The sequence below is a fragment of the Thunnus maccoyii genome, chromosome 10 (genome assembly GCF_910596095.1).
Source record: "Thunnus maccoyii chromosome 10, fThuMac1.1, whole genome shotgun sequence".
Lineage (NCBI taxonomy): Eukaryota > Metazoa > Chordata > Actinopteri > Scombriformes > Scombridae > Thunnus > Thunnus maccoyii.
The window spans coordinates 23,814,351-23,839,135 of NC_056542.1; the positions used below are offsets into that span (position 1 = coordinate 23,814,351).

Below are 24,785 nucleotides of genomic sequence, written 5' to 3' on the forward strand. Positions count from 1 at the left end.
TACTGGCTCTCAATCAGGCTGGATTCAGTTCAGCTGCTAACAACACAGGAAAAGGGCTTGGGCTGAGACACACGGGAGCCTTAAGCACCTGTCGGTCTGCCTACTGAGCAGAGGGGTGCAGAGGCAGTGACCAGAAGAACACGGAAAGAGCTGGGCTGAAGTTGGAAATAAAGGGCTGCCAGGGCCAATGAGCTCACCTTGACACGCGGGAACTGGAGCATCCCAGGCGTAGTAGCCGTAGGTGGTCTTCTTGCACACAGCTGTGCCCTTTCCGATCAACTTGTACCCCCTGTCGCAGGCCCAGCGCACCATGCTGTTAAGATGACCCCCGGTCTGGCTGACTACAAAGCCGTGCTGTGGGGAGTCTGGGGTACTGCAGTACATTGCTACAATAGATGGACAAATAGGTGGGTGAAAAAAGGAACAGGGGACAGGAATGGCAGGGCAAGAGGAACAGGAGACAAGATGAGAACGATTTCAAGGAAAGGGGGATAGAGAACAAATAAGTAGATATTAACAGTGAAAGGGGGAAAGAAAGCAGAGAAAAGGACAGGATAAGAGGCATTAACATAGCTCCTCTAGAGAAAGACTCAGGTGAGCATTTCTAGTCCCAGTAAGGCTCCCTTTTAAATGCAGAAAGATAATGAGGGAAAATGCCTGAGGAGTGTCACATCTATTTAGCGCTCGGGCCGTGTGCCACACAGCAAAGGAAGTCCTCAAAATCACATTATTACTATTCCTCTCTGGCCTATAGGCACACACATATTCAATTTGTTTTAACACATGCAATATGGGTGCATCCTGCAGTTATTTGTTCCATAGCCTTCGTTTCACTCATCTTTCAGCCCATCGAACACAAAAAAGGTCAATTTGATTTCCAGAATATGAGCGCCGAATAGCCAATGGGACAGAGAAATCCAGGGGAGGGCTGTGTGCTTCACGAATTCTTTCAAACACTCCTTCAAATCAGCATGACCGTGAGATAGCAGGGATTTAAGACGGAAAGACACATACTGCAGTTTAAGTCAGTTCGTGTTCAAGTCAATCAAGTCAAGGAGGAGTTTTCTTTACAAAATTCATCACACCGACTTGCTTTCACAGTAGCACTCTCGTGTATTAAATATAATGGAGAGACAACATGAAAAATGAATGTCTTTTGTGCTTTTTTCATTATTATTGATGCATTTCAAATGGAATAAGATTCCCTGTGCTACTCTTGCTTAGCACCACTTGCTTTATTAAAGATCCAATTAAGAATTTAAAACCTTTTGAAATTAAGGAGTGCAAAACAGCATGCAAGCCTTCCTGTAACTTTCTTCTTGCGTTATGGTTCGTGCGTGTGAAAACATCTCCTATTGTGAGCCATTATCATTTCTGTGGAAATTCCGAGTCTTTTTGTAAATGAACTGGTATTAAGAACTCAATAAACGATACTCCCGAACAATCAGAGCATACTGTGATAAAAATCATGGGGTCACATTGTATTCACAGTAATACACAGTAGCTGCAACAGAGAAGGTTCAATCAATATGTGCCCCTATTAAGTGTTATTATCTGTTCAATTAAAAGTCTCTCTACATGTTGCATGAAATATAAATGCACATATTGTAAACCCATGACTTTTATCACTTTTCTACAGTTTAAGATACAAAATATATTCGAATAGCACTAATAAAAAGAGAAAATGATTATAAGCTGGATACATACTTTGATACTCACCCACGTATCTGATGTGGAAACCTCTGCGGTTGGTGCCGTGGTCAGAGGACCAGCGCAGCAGGAGCTGGTGGCCCGTGGTGGTCAGGCTGAAGGGTGTCTCTATGTCACCGCTGAGTGATGCCAGGTTCTGGCTGTAGATGTTGGGGCCTGAACACGGAGACATACGCAAAAGATCCACATTAAAAACAATATATTCACAGTAAGACATATGCATCGTCCACTTGTTGGAACACATAGCATTAATCACATATATGCTAATAAGAACATCAGACCAAATATCAGTATCATTTCTAAATGCCATATAATTATGGCATCATATGGTTATAGTTATATGGTTTTCCACATCATTTGAAGTGAAAATTAGACTCTCAGCTCTAAAATATCACATTCAGAACATGAACAAATGCTGAAATGTTGCAGCAAAACACAATAAGAAAGAACAAATGATTTGCTGAGAAGCACTACAATTCATAACACAAGACTAAAATATCAATCATTTCAGTTAATTAAAATTTTTTGTATCTTGCCTACTAATTTTTTTTACCACAGAACACAAAGACCAAAACCCCAGTGAACCCACCATCAAATATTTCCAATATGTCAAACTCCTTTTCTGTCTGGAAGAGTTCAAAGTGCAGAGTGATGTTGTAACCCTTCTCCACGTTGATCAGCCATGAGCACATCTGGAGGTTAGGGTAGTTTTCAGGGTAGCCGGGACTCAAGATTACGCCCGTTGAGTCAAAACGCACTTCATGGGCTGGACATTGGACTGGGAGGGAGAGAAAGAGGTTAAGAGCAAGTCAGTGTAAGAGGACAAAGAGAGGGAAGTGGCACAATAGAGAGAGTGAAAAGAGGAGAGGGGAGAGAGAGTAGTCGAGGAAAGAGGTGAAAAAGGAGATAAAAGGTCAGTGGAGGCAGCAAATCGTGGAAATAAGAGGTATAGGAGGGAATGGAAGGCAGAATTCAAGAGAAAATGTGAGAGGAGGGAAGGGAAGGAAGGAATATTCCACTGTGACAGTAGAAATTACATTGAAAAAAAAAAAAAACTAGTCCTGAAAAAATTACATTTCAGTGAGAATGATAATGCACCTAAGGACTGAGTTGGTGAGTCTGCTGTTGTCACCAAGCTCCCCTGATATCAATCTATCAAATAATAATACTCAGTAGGCAAGACAGCTAATTTTGTATGGAAAAACGTGTGCGTGTGTGTAAGTCTGTGTATGTTTATGTGTGTGACTTCATGTGTATCAACTCAAAGGATTCCCTTCATTTCCTGTAGAGTGGCATTTCTGGAATACAGTCCTTTTTTCTTTCTTTCCTTTTCTGCTGCGAACAGACATTTTGACTTCAGGGCCACTAGTGAAGAAACATGACGCATATAAAAGGTTAATGCGAACAACTGCTCAAAATAAAAAGGTCACTGGAAACAATCGGACATATATCAAGAAAAAAAAAGAAAGGAATGTAACACAAAGCAGTGTGAACATTCCTGCTGGTGACTCACTGTGAAAGTTTAAACTGGCTGAACTAGAACAGCCTTTGGCTCAAAGATAACAGCCATACTGTATATGATCTACAGAGAGTCAAAGTCAGAGATTTTCTAAATAACAACGCACTTCGCACAATACACCAAAAGCTCTGTGTGAGTGCCGAGGTCAAGAAAATTTCCCATTACATTTTCTCGACATCAAAGAAAATACTGGAATCAAAGAAAAATAAATATGGAAATATAAACAGAGTAGCATCATTTGTACGCGGCATGGCAGAGAATCAACATTTATAGAAACACAGTACTGTATTCATTATGAAGGCAACAAATAGCAACCGAAGAAAATAAATTAGCAATTCAATATCAATATAGCAATATTTCTTCGCTACCATTAATTGACAGTTTGAGAGACATGATCAATATTTTTCTGTACGTATTTGTCTGACAATTTACCCGATCATCCTTTTTGTTTTTTCCTTTTTCAAAGTAGTCATACATTTGTATTCATTTTCAATCGCTGTGCTATCTTCTTTTATTGTGTGCTCTGCAGCGGGCGTATACTGTAGAAAATCAAAAAAAGAGCTACAGAGCTGCTTCCTACTGTACATGAGTCAACACTAAAAGATCAAAACAAAAGAGAAATGTGTAGGCTGAATTTGCACTTTAGTCTCATAGAAATGAGACTTTGAAAAGAAAATATATGAATGTATATGTTTTACAGACCACACTGGCAGAAATATAAAGAAAGTTTCTTTTCACATAAAGGGAGGGGAATTCCCTGACCTGCTACATCACACTTCACAGCACTGGGTGGACGTGAGTCAGTCGGCCATTTTATAGCCAATTTCAATTTACAGTTTTTTTTATTTTGTTTTTATTTTTTTTTTACAATTTATTGTGTTTGTGCCATCAGTGTTCAAGAAGCTGTTTGTGCTGTCAAGACATCATGTCCACACTTTCCTGATGAAAAAGAGAAACTTGAGTGCTTTTCTACGCCATTAACAGACTCGATTTAGCATTTGTGATGAAAACCATGGTTCAGTGTGGCACTCGTATTAGGCAGGAGAATTATGACTCTCACTGATGATATGATGGAGCTCAGAATGGGGTCTTCAGTTGGTGCAGTGACATCAATTCACATGACTGCTTCGGTTTCATGCTTTAGATCCAGTTCTGTTGTCAGGCAGGAGCCTCTGCTTCTACTGATGCCAGTGGGAATGTTTGTCATAGAGCCAGCATAGATTCAAAAGAAAATGTGTGAAATTTGTAAGTCATTGCTACCAGCATTTTTTAATTTCAATTCTATATCATTTTCTCTCACAGTAATACACTGGGGCTGCCAACCCGAAAAACTTCCATGTACTTCATAGACTACACAGGTTCCTCTTCCCTGCAGCGTTTTACCATATTGTATTGCTTTAAGATATACATAAAATTGGCTCACTTGACAAGATCTAATGTGCCGTACATAGAGCCATCTATCTGGTAAGAGTTTGTTATTGAAATAATTGAGCCCCCAGTACTTGTTTAATAAGCCAACGTTGCCAGGCAACAAACACAAGTCTATCCAGTAAGCACAGTTGTGGCTTACACTGCTTTGCCTCAAACTTTAGGTGCAGGGATTTAAAAAAATGAATCATGAGAGGCTTAAAACAGTTTTAGACACCTCAGTGCTGTTACTTTTTGAGATGGGTTTTACAATCCATGGTACCATGATAAGGACAGGAAGCTACAGTTACCCTAAGAGCAAACTGAAGCTTAAAATGTATTCATATGGTGGTTTGGCTATACTACAAATAGAGACCTCTGTACCTTAGTGTACAAAAATGCAAAGCAGTACAGCTCTAAATACAATTGTTTAAATACAATCCAGAAAACGTGACGAACTACAGCATTTCTAATTCCATTTTATCTTTAAATGAGACACCATCTCATCTCAAGAGAATCAGTATTAAACAATGTGGTACATTAACTGAACATCCATGTCCTCCTGGAACTCTTACATACAGGTAACTACTGCAACTACTCATACTATGCAGAAGCTACTGTGTCTTAAGACATGTACACATATTGTTATCCATTATTTGCTAGAATGGCATGCATGCCAACATGATTTGTTTAAAAAGAACTGGCACCATCATTTGTTAAATTTTGCAAATACTGCGAGACGTGTCTTGGAAAAGCCTCGTGCAAACTACTAGTTGTTTGTTCTTTCACTCAGCACACTGTGAGCATGGGATGACAATATCATGACAATGGCTGCTACATATTGTCAGCGACAGAGACATTATACAATAAAAGGTTACATATATATATAGTGAAGTTGAAGTTAGAGGATTTAAATTGTTTTTCATTCGATTTTTTGACAGACACATAAAAATCAATGGGAATGTGAAGATATGGAGCAATAAATCAACATGTAATGTGTTAGATTCAAGCGCAGAGTGGCAGATGGTGTACCAAGCAAACACAGCAGTCAACTCAATTGTGGCACAATCCCTGATCAAAGCTACTGCATAACCTTCCTCATAGGCTTTCATAAAGACAGAGCCTGGGGAAATATCTTAAAAACCAGGGGTATTTGGGGGTGAAATTGCATAGCCATGCAAGGACATTTCAGTGTTATCTTATAAGCATAAATTGACAATTAACAGAGGGGTTGACAGCAAACAAAGGCAGAATCGGTGAACACAAGAGAATTCTTTATCTTGCCCTATCGGCAAGCTGCCGACAGGAAAAGGCCCCCTTACAAGCTTACTGTAGCAGTCTCTTGGATGTGAATAGCAGGTCAACTCAAATTAAGTTCAACTTTACATGTCCCACAGAGAGCAATTAGTTTCGTGCTAGAGGTGGCACAAGGGCATAACATATCCAACACAAGAAAATGTAATGAATTCTTAACTCCAATAATGAGGTGATCCATGAAAATGTCAGACAATGAAATACTAACTCAGATGTCCTAAAATAGTTCTTACTATGCTCAAGGCAGGTGATAAGGAGCAGTCCCATCAAGATATGTATGATGACTAAACATTTAACACATTTTGTTGCACTTTAAATATGCCTATCATATACAATGCTCATTTCACTGTGCATTTTATTATGTTTTTCCTAAGCACCTGCTCGTTTTAGGTATGTATTTGAACAAGTGCAACCGCTTTATTAGACTCGTTATGTTTTATATACAACATCTCATTTGCCTAGTTATCCATTTAGCACAACCTTACAAAGATCTATGACTGCCTATATTGTCCAACATCAAAATAGTTTCAAACATCTCAAATACTGGTATATGATTGATTGCCTTGCAAAATGAAATCAGCTGAAAAGCAATGTTGTTTTCTACCAGAACAACCCACCATGCTTTGCCAATCTGGATTTGGCAGGTTAATTTAGTTGCTCAAATTAGAGCCTCTGATATGATTTCAAGTACATTATGTGAGTTTTAGCTGATAGGAGCTAGATGGTTTTGGCAGAGCTATGTAGTCAATAACACATGAGGAGGTGAGCTGGCAAGACCAAGACGACAAGAGAGTTTGAAATCTCCTTCAGTACTCTCAAGTGATTGACTGCCCTCGCTTGACACAAAATAAACAGATAAAATTATCTTAAATTCTTCCTATTATTGCTGATCTGCTAATTTGGTCACTTTCAAACAAACAATGAAATAAAGCATTGGAAAGCATGTCTCTGTAATACCGTTCCTGTCTGGCTTAATGTGATACTGTATGCCAGACTGGTATGATGCAGTATTAATGATGCTTTTCTCTCCTCTGTTTCCTATCTCTGTTCACACTACACCATCTAACAAGCTAATAAAATGCAGCAAGACTTCATACCCCCCCTGTACTTTTATAAATCATTTATTCTGAAAAATGCTAGTCGGGCCAAATGCAGCACACGTAAAAGTCGACTTGTTGTTTTCAAGACTCCCAAACATGCACCTACTGTACATCAATGCAAATTTTGACCTATGTCAGTGCACTAACAGAGCTATTCTCAGGCAGTGCTGCACGTAGCCTTTATAAATAAAGTATAAGAATATGAGTAGATCCAGATCCTGGCTCAACGGTCAGGTCACTTGTCTTCAGCTTTGTGATTACTTTTTTTTTTGCTTTACTTGTTTGGTACATTGCATATACGGAAATGGAGTCAGCCAAATTTTTACTAGTAAGAGCAAAACAATGTCAGCCACAAAACTGCTACAGGGGCGGAACCATGATGTCAGGTCAGACATCAAATAATAACAGCTAGGGATGAACAAATAGGTTCCAAATCACTAGTCCTATTCTAAGATGTTTTATGAATGCAGGCTCCGGGTTTGTTGATAATCTGTCATGCCATGATCACAAGTCCAATGCGATTACTCAGTTTCTAGAAATAAAAAGACAGAAATGCTCATCAACTCAAGACTTGTAGACAAAGGACTCCGGGCACTTCAAAAGATGCCTATCCACAGGGAATAGAAGGTTTGAGAATGCTCTGTTGTCTTCAGCGGGGATGTATTGGCACGACAGGCAGGCTGATGGCATTTGTTTTTTGGTCTAAACAAAATCTCTGATGCAGACAACAGACATTTTGTTTCCTTTGCTTCTTTTTTGAAAATCCATCGTCTGAAGAAACATAGGTAGGAAGACATTTTACATCAATGAAACCCACGGGGCTATTTGAACAGGGATTAAGGGGTAAAATATAAGCTCACCTCTCTTTCCATGGAAAACACAGTGTAACAACAGCTATGACTAGCCACCATCTACCTTGTTACATTGCAAAAAAAAACACTTGAAACCCGCTGATGTGTAATCTTTTTCACACAGATTGTTCACAGTCAAGTGTTGGTTCTAGTGGAGCGCAAGTCTATGATCTTGGGTCAGTAGTATGCCTTCTCTTTGAGTCTTGATAAATTAGAATAGAGATGCTGTTTGCCACCAGGAGCCTGTTAGAAGGGGCCCTGCTGGCAGCCTGTTAAATGATGCATCAACAGTGGGTGCTGCAGACTGCAATCAACCTTGGCAGGCAGGTGTCAAGCACACACAGAAGCACACATTATTGATCATGGATACTCATACACCTAAGTGTGGCTGCACGTGCAAACACAAAGATTTAAATACAGACAAAAGAACGCATACACACATGAATATAAGAATATATATAACAACGCACAATAAAAACATCCCCATAGACTTTGGCGTATATTGAATAAAACCAACCTTGACAGACTGGTGGGGGTCCATCCATCTGTAGCCTCTCTCCAAGTCGACAGGTCAAAATCTCACTGCCCACCAAAGTGAAGCCTGGCAGGCACGAGTACCGAATAATGTCCCCTGTGAGGTCATTTACACCCGCAATCATATAAACACACACACACACACACACACACACACACACACACACACACACACACACACACACACACACACACACACACACACACACACACACACAAACACACACAAACACACACAAACAGACAAGCCACAAGTGGACAAAAAAAAACACATCCATCCATTCACCCGCCCACCCAACCACACAGAGCTACATGTTAGTAAAAGCTTCCTCAGTTCTAGCACTTGAAATAGTAATCAACAACACAATTTCTAATGAAGATTGACATCCCCTTTGCTAGCTGGAGTACTGTAGGCACTTCATTACATTACAGAGCAAAACACTTGTACACACACATGAAATCTGAATTACACTCAGTTTCAAAGACACAAAGTGAGGCAGCCACTAGCCATATGATTTCTACTTCATTTTGCTAATCACTTTTGAACACTGAAAATACAAACAGCTTATATGGAGAGCTAATTAGCTTTGCCCTCAAACTAATGTTTTATTGCATGAAGAGATGGAAAAATGTAAAAAGAAATAAGGAAATGCAAGGCGGACGAAGGAAAGAACAAAGAGCAAAAAAGAAAGGGAAGGAGATTCACGTGGTGGAATGACAAAGCTGAAGCAGACAAACCAGTTTCAAATCAAAAATCTACAAATGAATTGACAATTGAAGGTAAGAAAATAAAGACTAACAACAAAGATATAAACACAAACAATGGTTTCAATGAACAAATACGTGATTCAACTTACAGGGGAATGAATTAATAAACTAATGACTAAAACAATTTAATACATCTATTGCATTTTTTTTTTCTTCTGTCTAGTGCTGTCCAAATTAATAACCTTACAGCTATGTCTGGCACAAATTCATTTTATTACGTATTGTCCCTGGCCGGTAAACAAGCAAAATAAAATAAGACAAACCTATTTCAAACTCGTCATCATCGGTTAGGACAGTGGCGTTGGCGACAGGAGGGGGCGGCTGACATGTTCTCAGCTGGTATGCTGTTGGGGAGAGGACAAACGCTGAAATCTGCAACAGAGTGTGTACGTGCACTCGAGACAGAGAGCGAGAGATATAGAAACTGAGTGTCTGTGTTTTTTTTATATGACTGCAGCACATTTTTTATTTTATTTTCCTATCATACTAAAACTTGATTATATCATAAATTGCCACCCATCACTGTTCATGATCATCAAAAACCAATCACTAATTTAGCTGAGATGAGGGACATTTTATTATTAATCAACGTCTTTTTCGAAGGGGCGTTTTAATATTGCAGATGTAAAATAGGCATAAGAAGGCATTCATCATTTATCATTACACAGAACTGGAAGCAATACCATGTAGCAAAATGGGAAAGGCCAAATAATGACTCCTAAAAAAAGGGAATATTAAAGGCGTTCCAATATAGAAACACAGGGACGATCTCCCTCTGTTCTTTTGTGATCTTTATTACGACAGCGGGGTCCCTGCAATGTGGAGAACTGAAGATCAAATGAATAAGGATCATTACAGCAGTGTGGGACAAGGTCTTTACTTAGCTGGTATCAAAGAGGAGGTTACCATAATAATGCAGTACAAAGAAGCCGCTGGTGCTAAAGTCACTGTGGAACTTGATGAGGATCTGATTGGCGGTGGTGGACACGCCCTCCTGAACAGAGTTGCCACTGAACTGACCAATTTGAGGCGAGGCCTGGTCGGGTCCATCCCTGCAAAGTGAGTTTAAGAGACACAAAGAGGTAGAGAAAGTGGGGGTGTTAAGGGTGAGGAGAAGAGAGAATGAGAGCAAATGATTTATGAATAAACACCAGTAATAAGTTGCTAGGATCAAAGAGCAGGTCTTGTTATCCCCAAGCAGTTTTGTGGACCCAGCAGTTATTCTGACGATCTAAGACAAAGTTTCACATTAATCAACAGTGTCAAAGTAGAAGTTGATTATATGCTAACTGATGAGGAGGTACTGAAACTTTTGCCCCCTCCAGTCATGTTACATATTGATGGGTTAGGGGGGAAAAAAAATCAATGACAGAAAATTCTGCAAAACTGTGCAAAATCCAAAACAGCTTTTGTGATGTCTATTTTCCTTTCAAAGTGTTTTTTTAATGTTAGCTGAGACTGTTAATATTCTGTACATGTATGTACATAATTAGGCTGTATAGTTATCACTAGGCTTCAACCCCCACAACCATAAAAGGATAAGTGTGTTTAGGAAACGGATGAATGGATGGTTATCACAAAATCGTAAAGCTCTTAACTGAATACCATGAAACAGAATACCATGATGTATAAGGAATTGTAGCCCTGGGAATCAAAATTTAATTAAATCGTAATGACCTTTTAGATTTTCACCCTTATTGGAGAGTAGGGGGAGTAGTCTGCTATCTCTGAAGTGTGGATCTGTCCATGTGAGTGTATACCCAGATCCATACATTACTGTTGCTACAGTATATGGCACTTTATTTCCAGTTCTAATGACATGTCAATACTCTGAAAATCAAACTTGATTTACACGAAATGTCATAGCTCCATCACAAAGACGTGACAGTGGTAATATGTTTCAAGTGTTTCAAGTCAGCCTTCAGGCAGCTATAAATTACAAAACAGATACAAGGATATGAGGCAAGGACAGTACCAGTCACTGAAATAGTTATTGGCATAATGCCAAGGGTGGGATGGGTGAGATGCTAGGCCCTGAATGTTGTCAGGCTGTCATGTCTGACGCATCTCTTAGACAGCATCCACATTCAGCAGTTGGGGCTGCAGCCCCAAGTAAAGGAGTTTAAGTATCTATGGGCCTTGTTCCTAAATGTGTTAAAATGAAGAGTGGAAACTGACAAGTAACATAGTACTGAAATGTCAAGTTGAAAATGGAGCTAAGCCTGAAAGTTAAGTTCTTGATTTACGGATGCAAATAGCTGAAATGAGCTGCCTGTGCAGGTTGAGGTCAAAGAGTGAGAAGCCAGATATTTGGGAGGAGCTCGTAGTAGACCTGCTGCGCCACTGCTCCTCCTCAAAAGAGTCTGTTGAAGTAGCTCAGACATCTAATTAAGAAGCCTCCAGGATGCCTCCCTGTAGAGCCACTTCAGGCACGTCCAACTGGGAGGAGACCCCAGGGGCAGACCCAGAACACGCTAATGTATTCCAGCTGGCCTGGGAGGACCTCAGGATCCCCCAGGTAGAGCTTGAGGGAAATGGCTGAAAATGGATGAAAATACAGATGGAAATATCTGGTGATAGAGATTTGGCAACCTGTAAGATTGGTATTTTCTATGCTGTTTTTACTGAGGTATCTAAACCTGTTATTATCTCTAGCTCTGTTGGGTGTACTGAGAGCGAAGTTACAATTCAGTGAGCAGGGCTAATTTATGGCAATATTGGATTTATAGGATTTTTGCATCTATGATTTCCAAATTGAAATTTTCAGGAAATCTATATATCATAAAATGTACTGTATTGCTAATGCAACATAAAACTACATTTACTGTGAACATTTTCTCCATATCACCCTTCCCAAGATGAATGGGTGGATGGCTGTGGGGTGATAATAGAACTTTCCATTAGCGGTGAAGCTATTTATGAAGCATGCATTAGTGTAGCTGCAAAACACAGAGGCGCTTCTGCTAATGAGTGCAGAGGAGAACTTTCAAACCTTTATAGGAACACTGTCATGGTCTTTAACTGGAGTAAGTTGCATAGTTAACAATTTTTAGGTGTAGCATGTGGGGACAGCCAGTTTCTACTTTTCTCAGAGGATTAAAAGAAAGTATCATGTGAGAAGAAAGTACTTTTCTATTATATATATATATATATATAAATGCTATTTCTGTGCAAGAGAACAGTATTTCAGGTAGCTCCAGACCTATTCACCTAAATGATGTACACTAGAGGCTTTTTTGTATGTGTATGTACCTTTAATATCTTATATATTAAAAAAGTCTTATTGTAGTTTCATTTCAGAGTAATCAGCAAAATGGGAAGCGGCAGTCAGGCAGGGAAATGAAATGTTGCCATCAGGGGACAGAATGTTTATGCGCTATTTCATTTGAAAACATTAGTGCCAGTGGCTCCCTCCTCCCATACAGTGGTGGATGTAAAAATTTAACATAGGGTGGTAAAGGGGTGGCAAGAGGTTTTGACAAGGTGGCATAGAAGGTCACGGTATGTGGGGATCTAAAAATAAAAAAACAATTCTGCTTCTGTAGGTAAATGGATTTAACAAAAAATCCACAAATATGTTTTATATTTATTCTTACATTATGTTATTTTGATACACATGTTCTTAATGATGGACATCAGGAACAAGATACCAGCATTCACATAAAAAACTGTGCAGCTCTCACTGGCTCTGCACTAACCATCAGGTCATGTTTGACTAGTTTTTTTTTAGACAGCTAAAGGCGACAGTTGTCGTGCTGGGTAGCAAAATGTTTCACAGACATACAAAATCAACATTGAGTTTTCTTGCTGAAAAAGCTGGCAATATCAACACTTTTGCCCTTCTTTTTCATTTTCAGTCTGCACTGCACACCAGTCCAACTACTCTGACCTATTGTAGACAAGATGTGAAAGGATCTTTTGGTTAAAAGCCATCTATCACATTACCCAGTAGGAGTATGTGGTTAATAAATTACAATAAAACAATCAAATCAATCAGATGTAACGCTGAGTGATATTTAGACTAATTAATCCCCTCATGACTAATATATTCAGTCTGACAGTCAAGGAGGCAGCAGCCTGTTTGTGTGCAGACTCTGTGCTATTGAAGGGCAGCTATGTACTTGCTAATCAAATAAAAATAATAGATCTCCTTACATTGACTTGCAGATATCAGACTACAGTCCCCACAACCCACTCCCTAAACATGATGGATTCAAACATAACTTAACAGTGTTTGTTTAACACTGCAACGGTGCACCTGAAGCTTTTGATATCTACTAAAATGGAGGCTCAGAATGACAAAGGCTCTTCCAAATCATGTCTTATGATGAACTTCGTTTTGCTAGCAAATTAAAGGACCACTTTGCTGATTTTCAATCTTACCTCTAGCTATCTGAATTAGGGATATAGTGTGAAAAATGCCTGCAGCTGTTGCCAATGTTCTCTGTGTCTCTGGAGAGCAGCTGCAAAATCTGTTCTGGCATCAGTGTCGTCATTTGACGTGTACAGTGATGTAGTTGGGGGCGAGGAAGAACTACGGCTATTTCAGCTGCTTTGTTCTCTTCACTTGTATTGCAAACTAGCTACCAACAGTGAAAATGGCATCCCAAAACATGAGTGCAGAGGATGTTATGGACAAGGATACATTTTACGGTGTATTGGCTGACTCGGATATTCAGCCATATTTATGCGAGTCAGAGTGGGTTTGGGGGTTGGGGGTTGGGGATTGAGCATCAGAAGCTTACGCGCAATGCATCCTGTACACGAAGGCACTGCCGGCACAGCTCTGCAAGCAGGAAAACTCAGCTTTCTCAGTCAATACGGCAAACGCTGAGGAATTTTTATTGCTTCAGTTGACTACATTCACCATCAACACTGACTGGACATCCACATAAAACATGACGAAATTTCCCGTTAACCTCTGGCTAACGTTATCATTACTGACATGCTCTCAGTATTCAGTAATCAAGTTTAGCATACAGTACATACATTCATTACTAACTTTGTTTGAGCTAAATTGATTTGGTTGGTTAAACTTCACACAGAGAACCTCTGACTTGACTTTATCTCCAGATGCTGCAGCTCTAAGTTGCTGCGTGTGTTGTGTTGTTCTGTCTCGCTGTGACTGTGTGTCTGTGCGTGTTTGGCGCGGTGCTGTACCATCAGTTTTCAGGGACCAAAGTGAGTAATATGAATTATGGATTTTCTTTCTATTTCTTGCTTATTTCAGTGCTTTGGAAACTTTGAGAACACAGTGGTGACCGAAAAAAAGTACATTTATTTTATAATTACAGTTTAAGGAGCTGGAAAACTGGGGGGACATCTGGGGGGACAAGTCCTACAGTATGGGGGGCAGCTGCCCCCTTTGCCCCCACTCTAGATCTGTCCCTGCTCCCATTCTATGAATGGTAACCCCAGATGCTTGAAGGCATTTTCCTCCTCAGTCACCCATGAGAACAGCTCTATGACTGCCTGAGGCTCGCTATGCTACAGAGAGACGACAGAAAGATAAGGAGAGACAGATAACAGACAGCATAGTATAGTTTATTGTACTGTGCTGTACTCATCTGTCAAGAGCTAAAGTTTGCACTACTTCTACATACTGAAAATCCAAAGTCATTCAGAGCTGTTGTTTTTATGCTGATACAAGCGCTGATATGATTTTTTATGTAACACTCACAGGGAAGCTGGAGTTAAACATCTACCATAAGTTTAGTGAGTAGCAGAGGAGGGACACACAGTGACTCAGACTTTACTTCACTTTCTTTTATTTCATCACATACCAAAATCTATTCTGTTTTAGCAAGGGACTGAGAGGAAAGTTGTCAGGAAAAGAAAAATGAATTCACAGATGTCCAGGCAAAGGTCAATATACGATATTTGGATGTCTGTTGGCTCATCCGATGCAGGGTGTCACATCTAAAGCTGTGAGCAAAAGTTGTCCAACTGTCCTTTGGCCTTAACGTTTTGTCAACTGTTAAATCCATTGTGTGCAGCTTTTGAGTTTGCTGTAGCAATGGTTAGGGAAATGTTCACCCAAACACAGTATATTATCCTGAAAATCTCATATACCCTCCAGTTTTTCCTTGAGTAAAGAAATAAAACTTTAACAAGAGTATATTTTGTGGCTCACGGCTTAGTATTATTTGGAAAAATCTGCGTCACTAGTTTGTAAAGCTTTAACAAACATCGCATATTAATTCAGAGAAACTGCTTCCCAACCACTGTCAACAGAACTTCTAATGCAGCCCTGTATACAGAAAACAGTGTTTGTTTGATGTGTGCCATAAGCTGATAATTGAGAGAATAATGCCATACTGAGAGAGAAATGAGAGCTTACCACACAGTGATGTAGTCGTAGATTGGCTCTGTATTGATAACAGAGAAATTGATGTAGATGCCATACCCAGGGGGTACTCTGACAGTCCACATGCAGTCCTGGAAGTGTGGATACTCGGCTGGGTGTCCAGGAGAGTAAATTGTGCCGTTCATGGATGTTATATTCCCACCACAGAGAGCTGGAGGGAGAGAAGGAAGTCAGGGAGGCTGAATAAAAATAGAAAGCCGCTCTTTGATTTACCTCAAGTCATAAAACTTTTATGGCTGTATCGCCACTAACTGTTGATAAAACAAACCATAACTGCATGTTATTGGGTTATCACTGAGATTTGGAGGGGGCAGTGCACCTGTTAGACACAACTGGAGGGGATAGTTACTGGTTGGCATGAACTTGATGACACTGAGTAGTTCTGACACTAAAACTCCCCAGTCACACCCCTTCAGAGGGAATCTGTTAAAATTTGACTTTGAACTGGAAGTCAAAGCCAAAGCTCTGCCCTCGAGATCAAATAAGGACTGTAAACTCAACAAGGACAATATGGAGTGTACGGAGCAAAACAAAACTATTTACCAGTTTCTCTGAAAAATACCAAACTGTTGTAGACTTTAAAAGTTACTTGTATGTTACTCCCTCGTTTAATTGATGAAGGGGAAGCCATAATTTATCATACCTGAGCAACATCTGAGGAGTCTCCTTGAAATTTATAACAGACACAGGCTTAATCGGCTTCATGATAAAGACTTGTAAATGCTCCATATATCATTATAATGAGTTGTATCAGTTTATAGTTCAGTACAGTGATGCTGCGTTGGTGGTAAAAGTGAGTCAGATGCTTTAGTGTGCAACATTAAAGGACATGACTATAAGCAGACTGAAGAACCTATAGTATTTTCTTCTATTCAAAATAACTTCAAACACCTTATTTTTAGTGGGTAATGATGATGCAAAAGCATCCCTATCTTTACTTTAGTCAGCTTCTCAGATAGTAGTATGACTTTCCAAAGATTTGTTAGTACACATTATTGAAATTATTTTTCTGCTGGGTTTGGGAAAACAGTGAGAGCATATGAAAGAAAAAAACATGTCATGACAGATAAATATAATGTGTTGATACTGTTAATTGTAGCTTATTTAAACAACAGTTAGGTATTAATACGATAAGGCGATAGTAAGAGATGTTCAGTGCCTCTTTTTCACATTTCTTCAGAGAAATCTACACATGAACAACACGGATGAACGTCAGTCACCTTCACAGCGAGGTATGGGGTGATTCCAGTTTCTGCTGATTCCATGTAGACATGTGAGAGAAGGGTCTCCGAGCAGGGTGTAACCCGACAGGCATTCAAAAGAAATGGTCATCCCCACACTGTAGTCCTGACCAATCACTATGCCATTCCGAAATGGCCGTGGATCTGGACACCTCTGTAACTCGTATGCTGTTAAAAAAAAAAACAAATCCGCACACAGCAACAGACGTTTACTAGATATAGTCTCCAAACAGATAATAAAATCTATGGTGACCTCAACAAAACAAAGCCTGGCTTATGAGCCGCTAAGAGCTGCTTATCTTCATCCCTGGTAACATCTAATCACCACATTGGCAATGTTGAAAACCTCAGAACTCCAACATTGATGATTTCACTTTTCTTAAAGTTTATGAAGTTTATTAAATACCTGCAGCCATCCCCCCCGCAGAGAGACGCTGTGTGCATTTACGAGGCACGAGGCACAGCAGCGTAACTTCACTGATTATTTACAGTTAATCTCCAGACACGTTGACACAATCGGTCGGGATCTAATGGTAATTAATGTTCTGTGTTCTTCTACACATTTAAAAGGTCAGCTGTTACAAACACACAGTCCAGGTTCATACGGTGAAATTGTTTGGAGCAAAGCAGCTGATCTCCTGATAAGTCCCGAGCTCGAGCAGAGCTGTCTAAAAAAATTTATTTCAGAAGCAGAAAAAGTTTAACTCTGTTTCCCCTTGAGAGTTTTCTCTGTCCTGTCAAGTTTATAACTACAGTTTTTAGTTTTACTGCTTGAATGTCCCACAATACTTGCCGCAGTGACATTACTGCACGCATGGAAACGTTTACAATAACTGGAAGCAGCCTCTCTAATCTTTAAAGTAAATCGTTGAAGAAAACACTTTTACATTGAGTGTCTGTCGGACACGCCTGGTTATTTTCCCCACTCCATTATCTTTACGTGCAGGGTCTGTTTTTGCCGGACCGGCTCGCACATGACAGAAAAAAATAAATCATTGCAACAACACAAATAAACCTATAGGTTTCCAGCCAGCTGGAAGCGGGGCTGCTGCACCTTGGGGTGGGGGGTGCTGCAGCGACCTCCACACCCCTACTTCCTGTGTCTGTGTATGGTGGTTCAAGCCCTTTCTAAAGCTGGACAAACTTTTCTTTCTTCCTAAAGTAAAGTTAACATTTTTGAAACAAGGTTTTTGTGCAACAACAGCAATTTCATATTGTGTGTACATTACTGAAAGTCTTTTTTCACATGGGCTTTAACACAAAAAATACCCCACTGACATAACCAACACCATTACTATTCAAGGATGTGTGCTATTGAACGTCTCAGCGGAGGTCAGCATTGATTTTTGTTTCTTTATTCTTTAACCTTTTATAATTGTACAACCTCAATGAAAGTGTCTACTTTGCTGGACTAATCTTTGTCCCTGGCCTCTATCTAACCTGACGGATGGTCTTTTAAGAGTTCTATTGGCAAACTATTCAATCCTCTTTCAGTTTGCAACTACTGCTATGATAACACCCCATTTTTACTTTACCACAAAGACCAATCTTTGCTCGTCACCTTGGTAGACAATGTGGAAGCCCGGCTTGTTCTGGGAGTAGTCGCTGTGGAAGAAGAGAGTGGTCTCATGGGTGGTGCTAAAGAGAGAGTTGGGCACCATGGACCCACTGAACCGATCAATCACGGTTCCTGTTTCGAGGCTCCCACTGCGCACCTCCAGATAGTCATGAACAGGCTCTGTGGAGAAGTTCAGAAACTGCAGATGGATGCCTAGAAAAAAAAGCAAAGGTTAATGTAGGAGACAAACTAAGAAAATATGAATTAAGTCTGAATGTGAATGTGTGTTTTCCTTTCAAGTACTGTAATTACTGGAGCTAGCAGGCTCTTTTCTAACACAGTGAGGAGAAGAGAGGAGAGGAGAGGAGAAGACTGAACAAGGCAGAAGAAAGCAGCACAGAAGACATCAGAGCTAGCACGAAAAAAAGAGAGGAGAGGAGGAGAAGAAGAAAGGAAAGATGGGGGGGGGGGGGAGATGACAGACCGAAGCCAATGGGAAGTTGAACTCTCCAGCTGCAGTCCAGGCTGCTCTGGTAATTCCCTGGGAAGCCTGGGCTGAGGATGACACTGCTGAAGTCTGTCATGGAGCCGCCACACTGAGCTGAGGGAGACCAACCAAGGAGAAAGAACGTGTCACTTCTCCACAGAACGGCTCATTGGGAAAACAAAGAAAAACAATGACGGGGGGGGGGGGGGAATATGGAGGGAGGCATTGTGTCTGTGCGTGCTTCAGTACATTAATAGCTGTACAGTATGTGTCCAAAAAGGAGAATGAATGGTCGCACTGTTTCTGTATGCATTTGCCACCTGCGCTCATAAGCTTGTGCTGCAAAAAGGTGCTGTGACTGTCCTTTATGAGTGTGTGACTGGAGGGGGGTGGGGCCTGGGAGGGGAGCGTGTTTCTCTGTTTTTGAGCATGTCTGTGACTTGTGCTTGTACATCTCTGCTTGACTGTGTGGATTATGCTCCATAAGGGCATTTGTGAAAAGATAACAGACTCAGATACGTTCCTTGTTTGGTGGTGCTTTAAATTAAAATAAATGAGGGAGTCAATATACAATACAGCGCCACAGTTTTGCTCAGCAGTGGTGTTGATTACTTCACCCTCCCCCTGCAACACCTCCCCTCTCTTCTTTTGACACATCAGAGAACACTTCAGCTTGCTGTGAAGGTTACACTCATCTTCCTCTCCTGTGGCACATACCCCTGCGCTTACATAAACACCCAGGTGTAATGCAATTACAGCCACAGGAGGAATCAATGTAAACTTCAAGCTACATCATTCCTCTTTCCCATCCCAACCCCAACAGGCTCATTTATGTGGCAAATGGTTGAAAGCACAAGGTGTATTGCTGCCATTTCTTTAGGGACTATCAACCTAGGCCAGAATAAGACAAAAACTATCCCGGGATTTAATTGTGCCCCTGGTGGGAGAAACCAGCTTGACCTGTTTGTCTATCAAATGAAAGAGAAGAGCAAAGGAAAGGTGCTTATGAGGATGTTACACTGTTTGTTCAGGGGCATGCAACCACTTTGATGTGAGTTTATCGGCAGCCAAGTGAATACAGATCCCAGGGTGTTGGGGTGAGTGTATGTACTGTAAATGAGCGAGGAGATGAGCTAACGAGTGGATACACGCATCCGAGAACAAGCCTGTCAACAGTAGAGCTTGGAGTTATGTCTGCAGTGAACTGTGAAAACCACAGGGACACAACATTTACATGGAGAGCATAGTGCATGCGTAGTTGCGTGTGCAAGCATGCATTTCTGTCTGTGTGTTTATTTGCACTTTAAGAGTGTGTTCACATTAGTGTTTGTGTGTGCGTGTGTGATTGTGCACATGTGTAATTTGGGGGCAACCAAAAAGTGAGGCGTAGAAAGAGGAAGTTGGGCCATTCCTTAGTAATGTCTGGGATCTATCACTGTGGCAATCAACAAACAGAGGAAGTGTCCGGGGGGACTAGAGACTCTCATCAGGGGTATCAGAAATCAAACAACACACCAGGATGGTGCAATGCCTTATTGATTTTCAACTAAAGGGGAAAGCAGAAAATTCATATCTTCAACCTGCCCCCCCCCCCGCACCCCAAGCCCTCCACTCCCACCCATCATTCCCTCCCCTGATCTTACAATGAAATTGTTGCTTTACCAAATATAATAACAAGTCGTCTGTGAGGCCATAGATCTATTGTGTGGCTGTGTATGAATAAAATATTGATATGGGAGAAATATACAATATGGAGAAGAAAAGATAAGGATGGAAAAAGTCAACTAGAAAAGGTGAATGACAAAATACAAAAGGATGAGACAGAGTTTGTGATTGATGCTATAAATATGGTTTTGTTATCTACAATATCACCTCCTTGAAACCCCAAAACACTGAAAATGTCAGACTGTATAAAATAATACTTTACCTAAACACAGCGGTACGGGGTAGTTCCATCTTCTGACAGGACCAGGCATACATGTAATATATGCATTGCCCTGTTCAGGAAAACAAACAAAAACAATATATTCACCACCTCCAAAATAGTGTCCAATAACAAAAGAAAAGAAACACTAAGAGATCAAAATGATAGGTGCTTGCAACAGATTTGATCTGTCCTGTGGATCCTTGGAATTAGTTAACACTCATATTGTTGGATTTCTCAAAATCCTCTTCTCGAGACCTTGTGTGTAAATATTTGATGGTATCAAGAGTAGAAGAGGGATCTCTTGTTGCTAGTTGGGCAGTAAGAGCACAGCCTGGGTTTTGACAAACATCCTGGTAGATAAAAAAATAATCTAAAAAGTGATTAATATGACACATTAATACTCTAAAATATTCATAGTGCTGTTGTTGTTTTAATCCATTCAAATGTTCGTGCAGTCTGGAAGTTTTCTGCTGCCAACGTGCCTCTAAAATACATATATACATGTACATTCTCCTGCCAGCACATACACTTATGTCAAACCTGAAGACATACACCCTTGGACATCTATCAAAGCACGCACACATATGTACAGTTGTACTACAGACACACACACACACCCACACACACAGATACCTGAACTCAGAAATTCCTATCCATACTTGTGCTTTTGATCCTACAGTACAATGGCCTCTAGTCTATTTCTAGTGTTCAGAAACTCAGCCTGAACGTTGGACGCTGCTGGTTGGTCCAGAGAGAATGTGAAACGTAGTGAATGCCCGAGCTGGGAAGAAAAATCGGTGAGGGATTAGTGAGGCGACTGTTAACACAATCCATCGCCTATGGCCTTGGAAGGTTCTACAGCTACAGAATCTACTCGGGAAGGATTGGAAGAAGTTAAAGCTGCTTTGTAACACACATATACACACACACACAAACACAACAGACATGTATATCTAGGCAGACAAGCACACAAGCAAAGTACACACACTTGCAAATAAAGACGCAAGCATTAATACATGAACGGTTACCCCGTACACACTTGTGTATTCACAAATACATATTTTTTCCTTCTCTCTCTCTCTCCCTCTCCCTCTCTCTCTCACACACACACACACAAATGTCATCGAAAAACTACTTAGTAACGCTGCCTTGACAGATTCATCCTTTGGGGTATTCCCTTGAAATTGTCACTCCAGGCAGGTAGATATGATTCACTTATCATACCCCTAAGAGAGCTGGATTTCTGCTTTACCAGCACTGTATGCTTTCACCTACCTGTAGAGAGAAGCCTTGATCGCATTGGAAGGACACCATGTCACCCACGGTGTAGCGGTCGCCCACTTTTTGTCCATTACTGGGGGGCAGCGGCTCTGGGCACGAATCCAAACCTATTGCTTGGGACAGAGTCACAACACACGAGTGCAGACAGCGATCATTCTTCTGCACGATATGGCCACAATCAAGACCTGCAACTGCTCAGTGCATTTTGATACGTTGTTTCATGGTTGAGCATTCATTGTATGTTCAATGCCAACATTTACATTTAATCACCGATACCTATGGAGAAAAGTGTATAATTAAATTAAAACCAAACGTTTTAACATGTAATTACACAGTGCCTCATTTTAATGTGCTTGTAATTGCATAATAATTGAGTTAGACGTCTTTTTTTTTTTTTTTCCTTTCCTTCTTCCCTCATCACAACGTTGAGAAACTGGGACAAGTCACAAAGCTATTCTACTGGTGGCTGTAATCACAAAATCCTTCCGACTGTGATCTGAAGCAATCACTGTGAAATTACAAAGCAATCCCTGAAGTATTACTTGATAGAAGCATTGAGCTCTATTGGAACAAAGTGATTACAGCGCCACTTGCCAGGTACTGAGAGGCCTGATATTGTGTTTTAATGGCTTAGAAGCAATGGTGATCCCAGCTTTGGGCTATATTAATGTAGTGTATTTGAGGTAAATTGAAGCTATATTCACTTTAGTAGAAAAAAAAAAATTATAGAAATGTAGCCGAACTGTTATTTGTCCTAGAGGCAGATAACAGATCTGCAGGCAAAGAAAAGAGAGAAGAATACATCTCATATTCACTTCATCACGCATGAACCCATTATGCTGTTCCTCAGTGAAAAGTAGCACTGAAAAAAACTTATTTTATAACTTTTTCAACTGACACAAATCATCTGTCAGTAGGTTGTTTGAGTGCTTATTTGGATGCATAAAATATGCTGCTGTACTGCTGCAGGGGTAATACATGAGAAATGAGGGAAAGGAGACCTTTGTAATAACTATGAATAGCTCATACACATAGCGACAGACATCTTCTCATTGATGCATAACTAGTGAGCAGGTTGTAAGGTGAGAGGAAGTGGGAAGGGGGATATTCAAGCAGCAACACAAAAAAATACCGATGTAGAGAACACATACACAAACCACTCAAAAAAGAAAAATAAGACACGAATGTACAAACACTCTCACAGAAGCCCACTCCAAGAGTTAACAGGTCCAAACAAGTAGGTGGGTGGACAAATGTAAACATGGCAGCAGGAATGGCAACAGAAGATACAGAACAATTTATAAAGTGGTCAATCTATATAGTGGAGAGAAGCATCCTCTGAAAGGTAGAGAGGATATTTGAGTAGGAGGAGACAGTGACCTCAGAGGCGCGGAGCAGGAAGCAATATGAGAGTAGCCAGAGATACAACGACTAAAGAACGACTACGAGGGGAGTGGGTGGATACCGTACCTGTAAAGTTTTATTATGCGTGGGTTTAAATAAAAGTACCAAAAATTGATTTTAAGGAGATTTGGTGACACAATTCATGAGAGCAGTGCTTGCTGCTATAGAGACTGCTACAAGGTAAGTTTGATATCAAAGCGTAATCAGCTTTCTCCTCATATTGTCCTGTGAAACTAGCAAACTGTTTTATAAAGCTGTGCATTCTCATTTACTTCAAATGTGTTTCAAATAGTAAAAAATACCTCAGGGCAATAATATAGGATTGGTGAAATATTGTAATACAGAACGCTCTGACAAGTTTTCACTTATAACAGCTAAATAAATTTGAAATTGTACTTTACAACATCTTAATATCGAATGGCTATAATAAATACTAGAACAATCTCATTGTGATATCGTATAGCTATCAGTGTGCAAAACAAACACACAAACACACATCTTTCTTGTCCAGCTGCTGACGCTGTAACTTGGTATGGTAGCTAACATCGTCATAAAAGGTACTGCTTCTATTATACACAGGAACAAAACAATGTGTGTGTATCCGTGTATTCATACACATCACATGCAGCATAGAAGAAATACACTTAGTAAGTTTTCATACAACAAGGTCATATATTGTCTGCCTTTAACAAAACCCAAGTCAAGTAAAACACTTGAGAACATACTGAAGCCTGCGTTTATCAGTCATACAAAACAGACATAGTACGGGTCCTGTTTCTACAGCCAGAGGCCGTGTACCAGATCTTAACTGGGCAAAAATAGACCTTTGTGCTTTGGTCAGGTTAAGAGTGGGTGCTCATGAACAGACGGCACTGGTTCCCATTGCACTCCAGATGGGTTGTAGTCAAACTGTCACAATACACATTTTGGCAGGGATTGTTGTCACCCTGCTGTGAGAGGGTCAATGTCCTCTGTTCCTGAGTGTGCAATCATGTCTGGAAGGAGTCCCGTCCTTATCAAACACATTTGATGTTTTCAACAGGACGCCTTGCTGATTGTGTCTAACCAAGGAAATTTTAGTAATGAATGTCATCAAAATGTATCTGCTCATATTTTCAGTTTAGCATATGAATTTACATAAATTGGATTATTATTATCTAAATTTAAAGTTTAGTGTTCAAAAAGATAGTAATATAAAAAAATAAAGAGAGATAATTAAGTTATTCATGCAGAAGCATTCAGGTCACACTGTCATTTAATAGCTAATGCTATTTTATCTAAGATCAACATTATTATATTACTTATCAAAATATACAC

At 40.2% G+C, this 24,785-nt stretch overlaps 1 protein-coding gene across 7 annotated transcripts in view; it reads right to left on the reverse strand.

Annotated features, from left to right (window-relative positions):
- The window catches only part of LOC121904871 (CUB and sushi domain-containing protein 3-like), a 235,399-nt gene that overhangs the window by 71,037 nt on the left and 139,577 nt on the right, over positions 1-24,785 (reverse strand). For 5 of the 7 annotated variants that reach the window (XM_042422653.1, XM_042422649.1, XM_042422655.1 and 2 more), the window contains 12 exons: positions 22,059-22,177; positions 20,784-20,853; positions 18,854-18,970; positions 18,373-18,582; positions 16,791-16,979; positions 15,544-15,721; positions 10,110-10,255; positions 9,467-9,547; positions 8,419-8,532; positions 2,300-2,488; positions 1,708-1,866; positions 198-386 (listed from right to left, as the gene is read on the reverse strand). In XM_042422653.1, the coding sequence (XP_042278587.1) occupies positions 198-386; positions 1,708-1,866; positions 2,300-2,488; positions 8,419-8,532; positions 9,467-9,547; positions 10,110-10,255; positions 15,544-15,721; positions 16,791-16,979; positions 18,373-18,582; positions 18,854-18,970; positions 20,784-20,853; positions 22,059-22,177 (1,761 nt within the window). The remainder of the gene's footprint in view (positions 1-197; positions 387-1,707; positions 1,867-2,299; positions 2,489-8,418; positions 8,533-9,466; positions 9,548-10,109; positions 10,256-15,543; positions 15,722-16,790; positions 16,980-18,372; positions 18,583-18,853; positions 18,971-20,783; positions 20,854-22,058; positions 22,178-24,785) is intronic. The other 2 variants (XM_042422650.1, XM_042422651.1) reach the window with 2 other exon arrangements.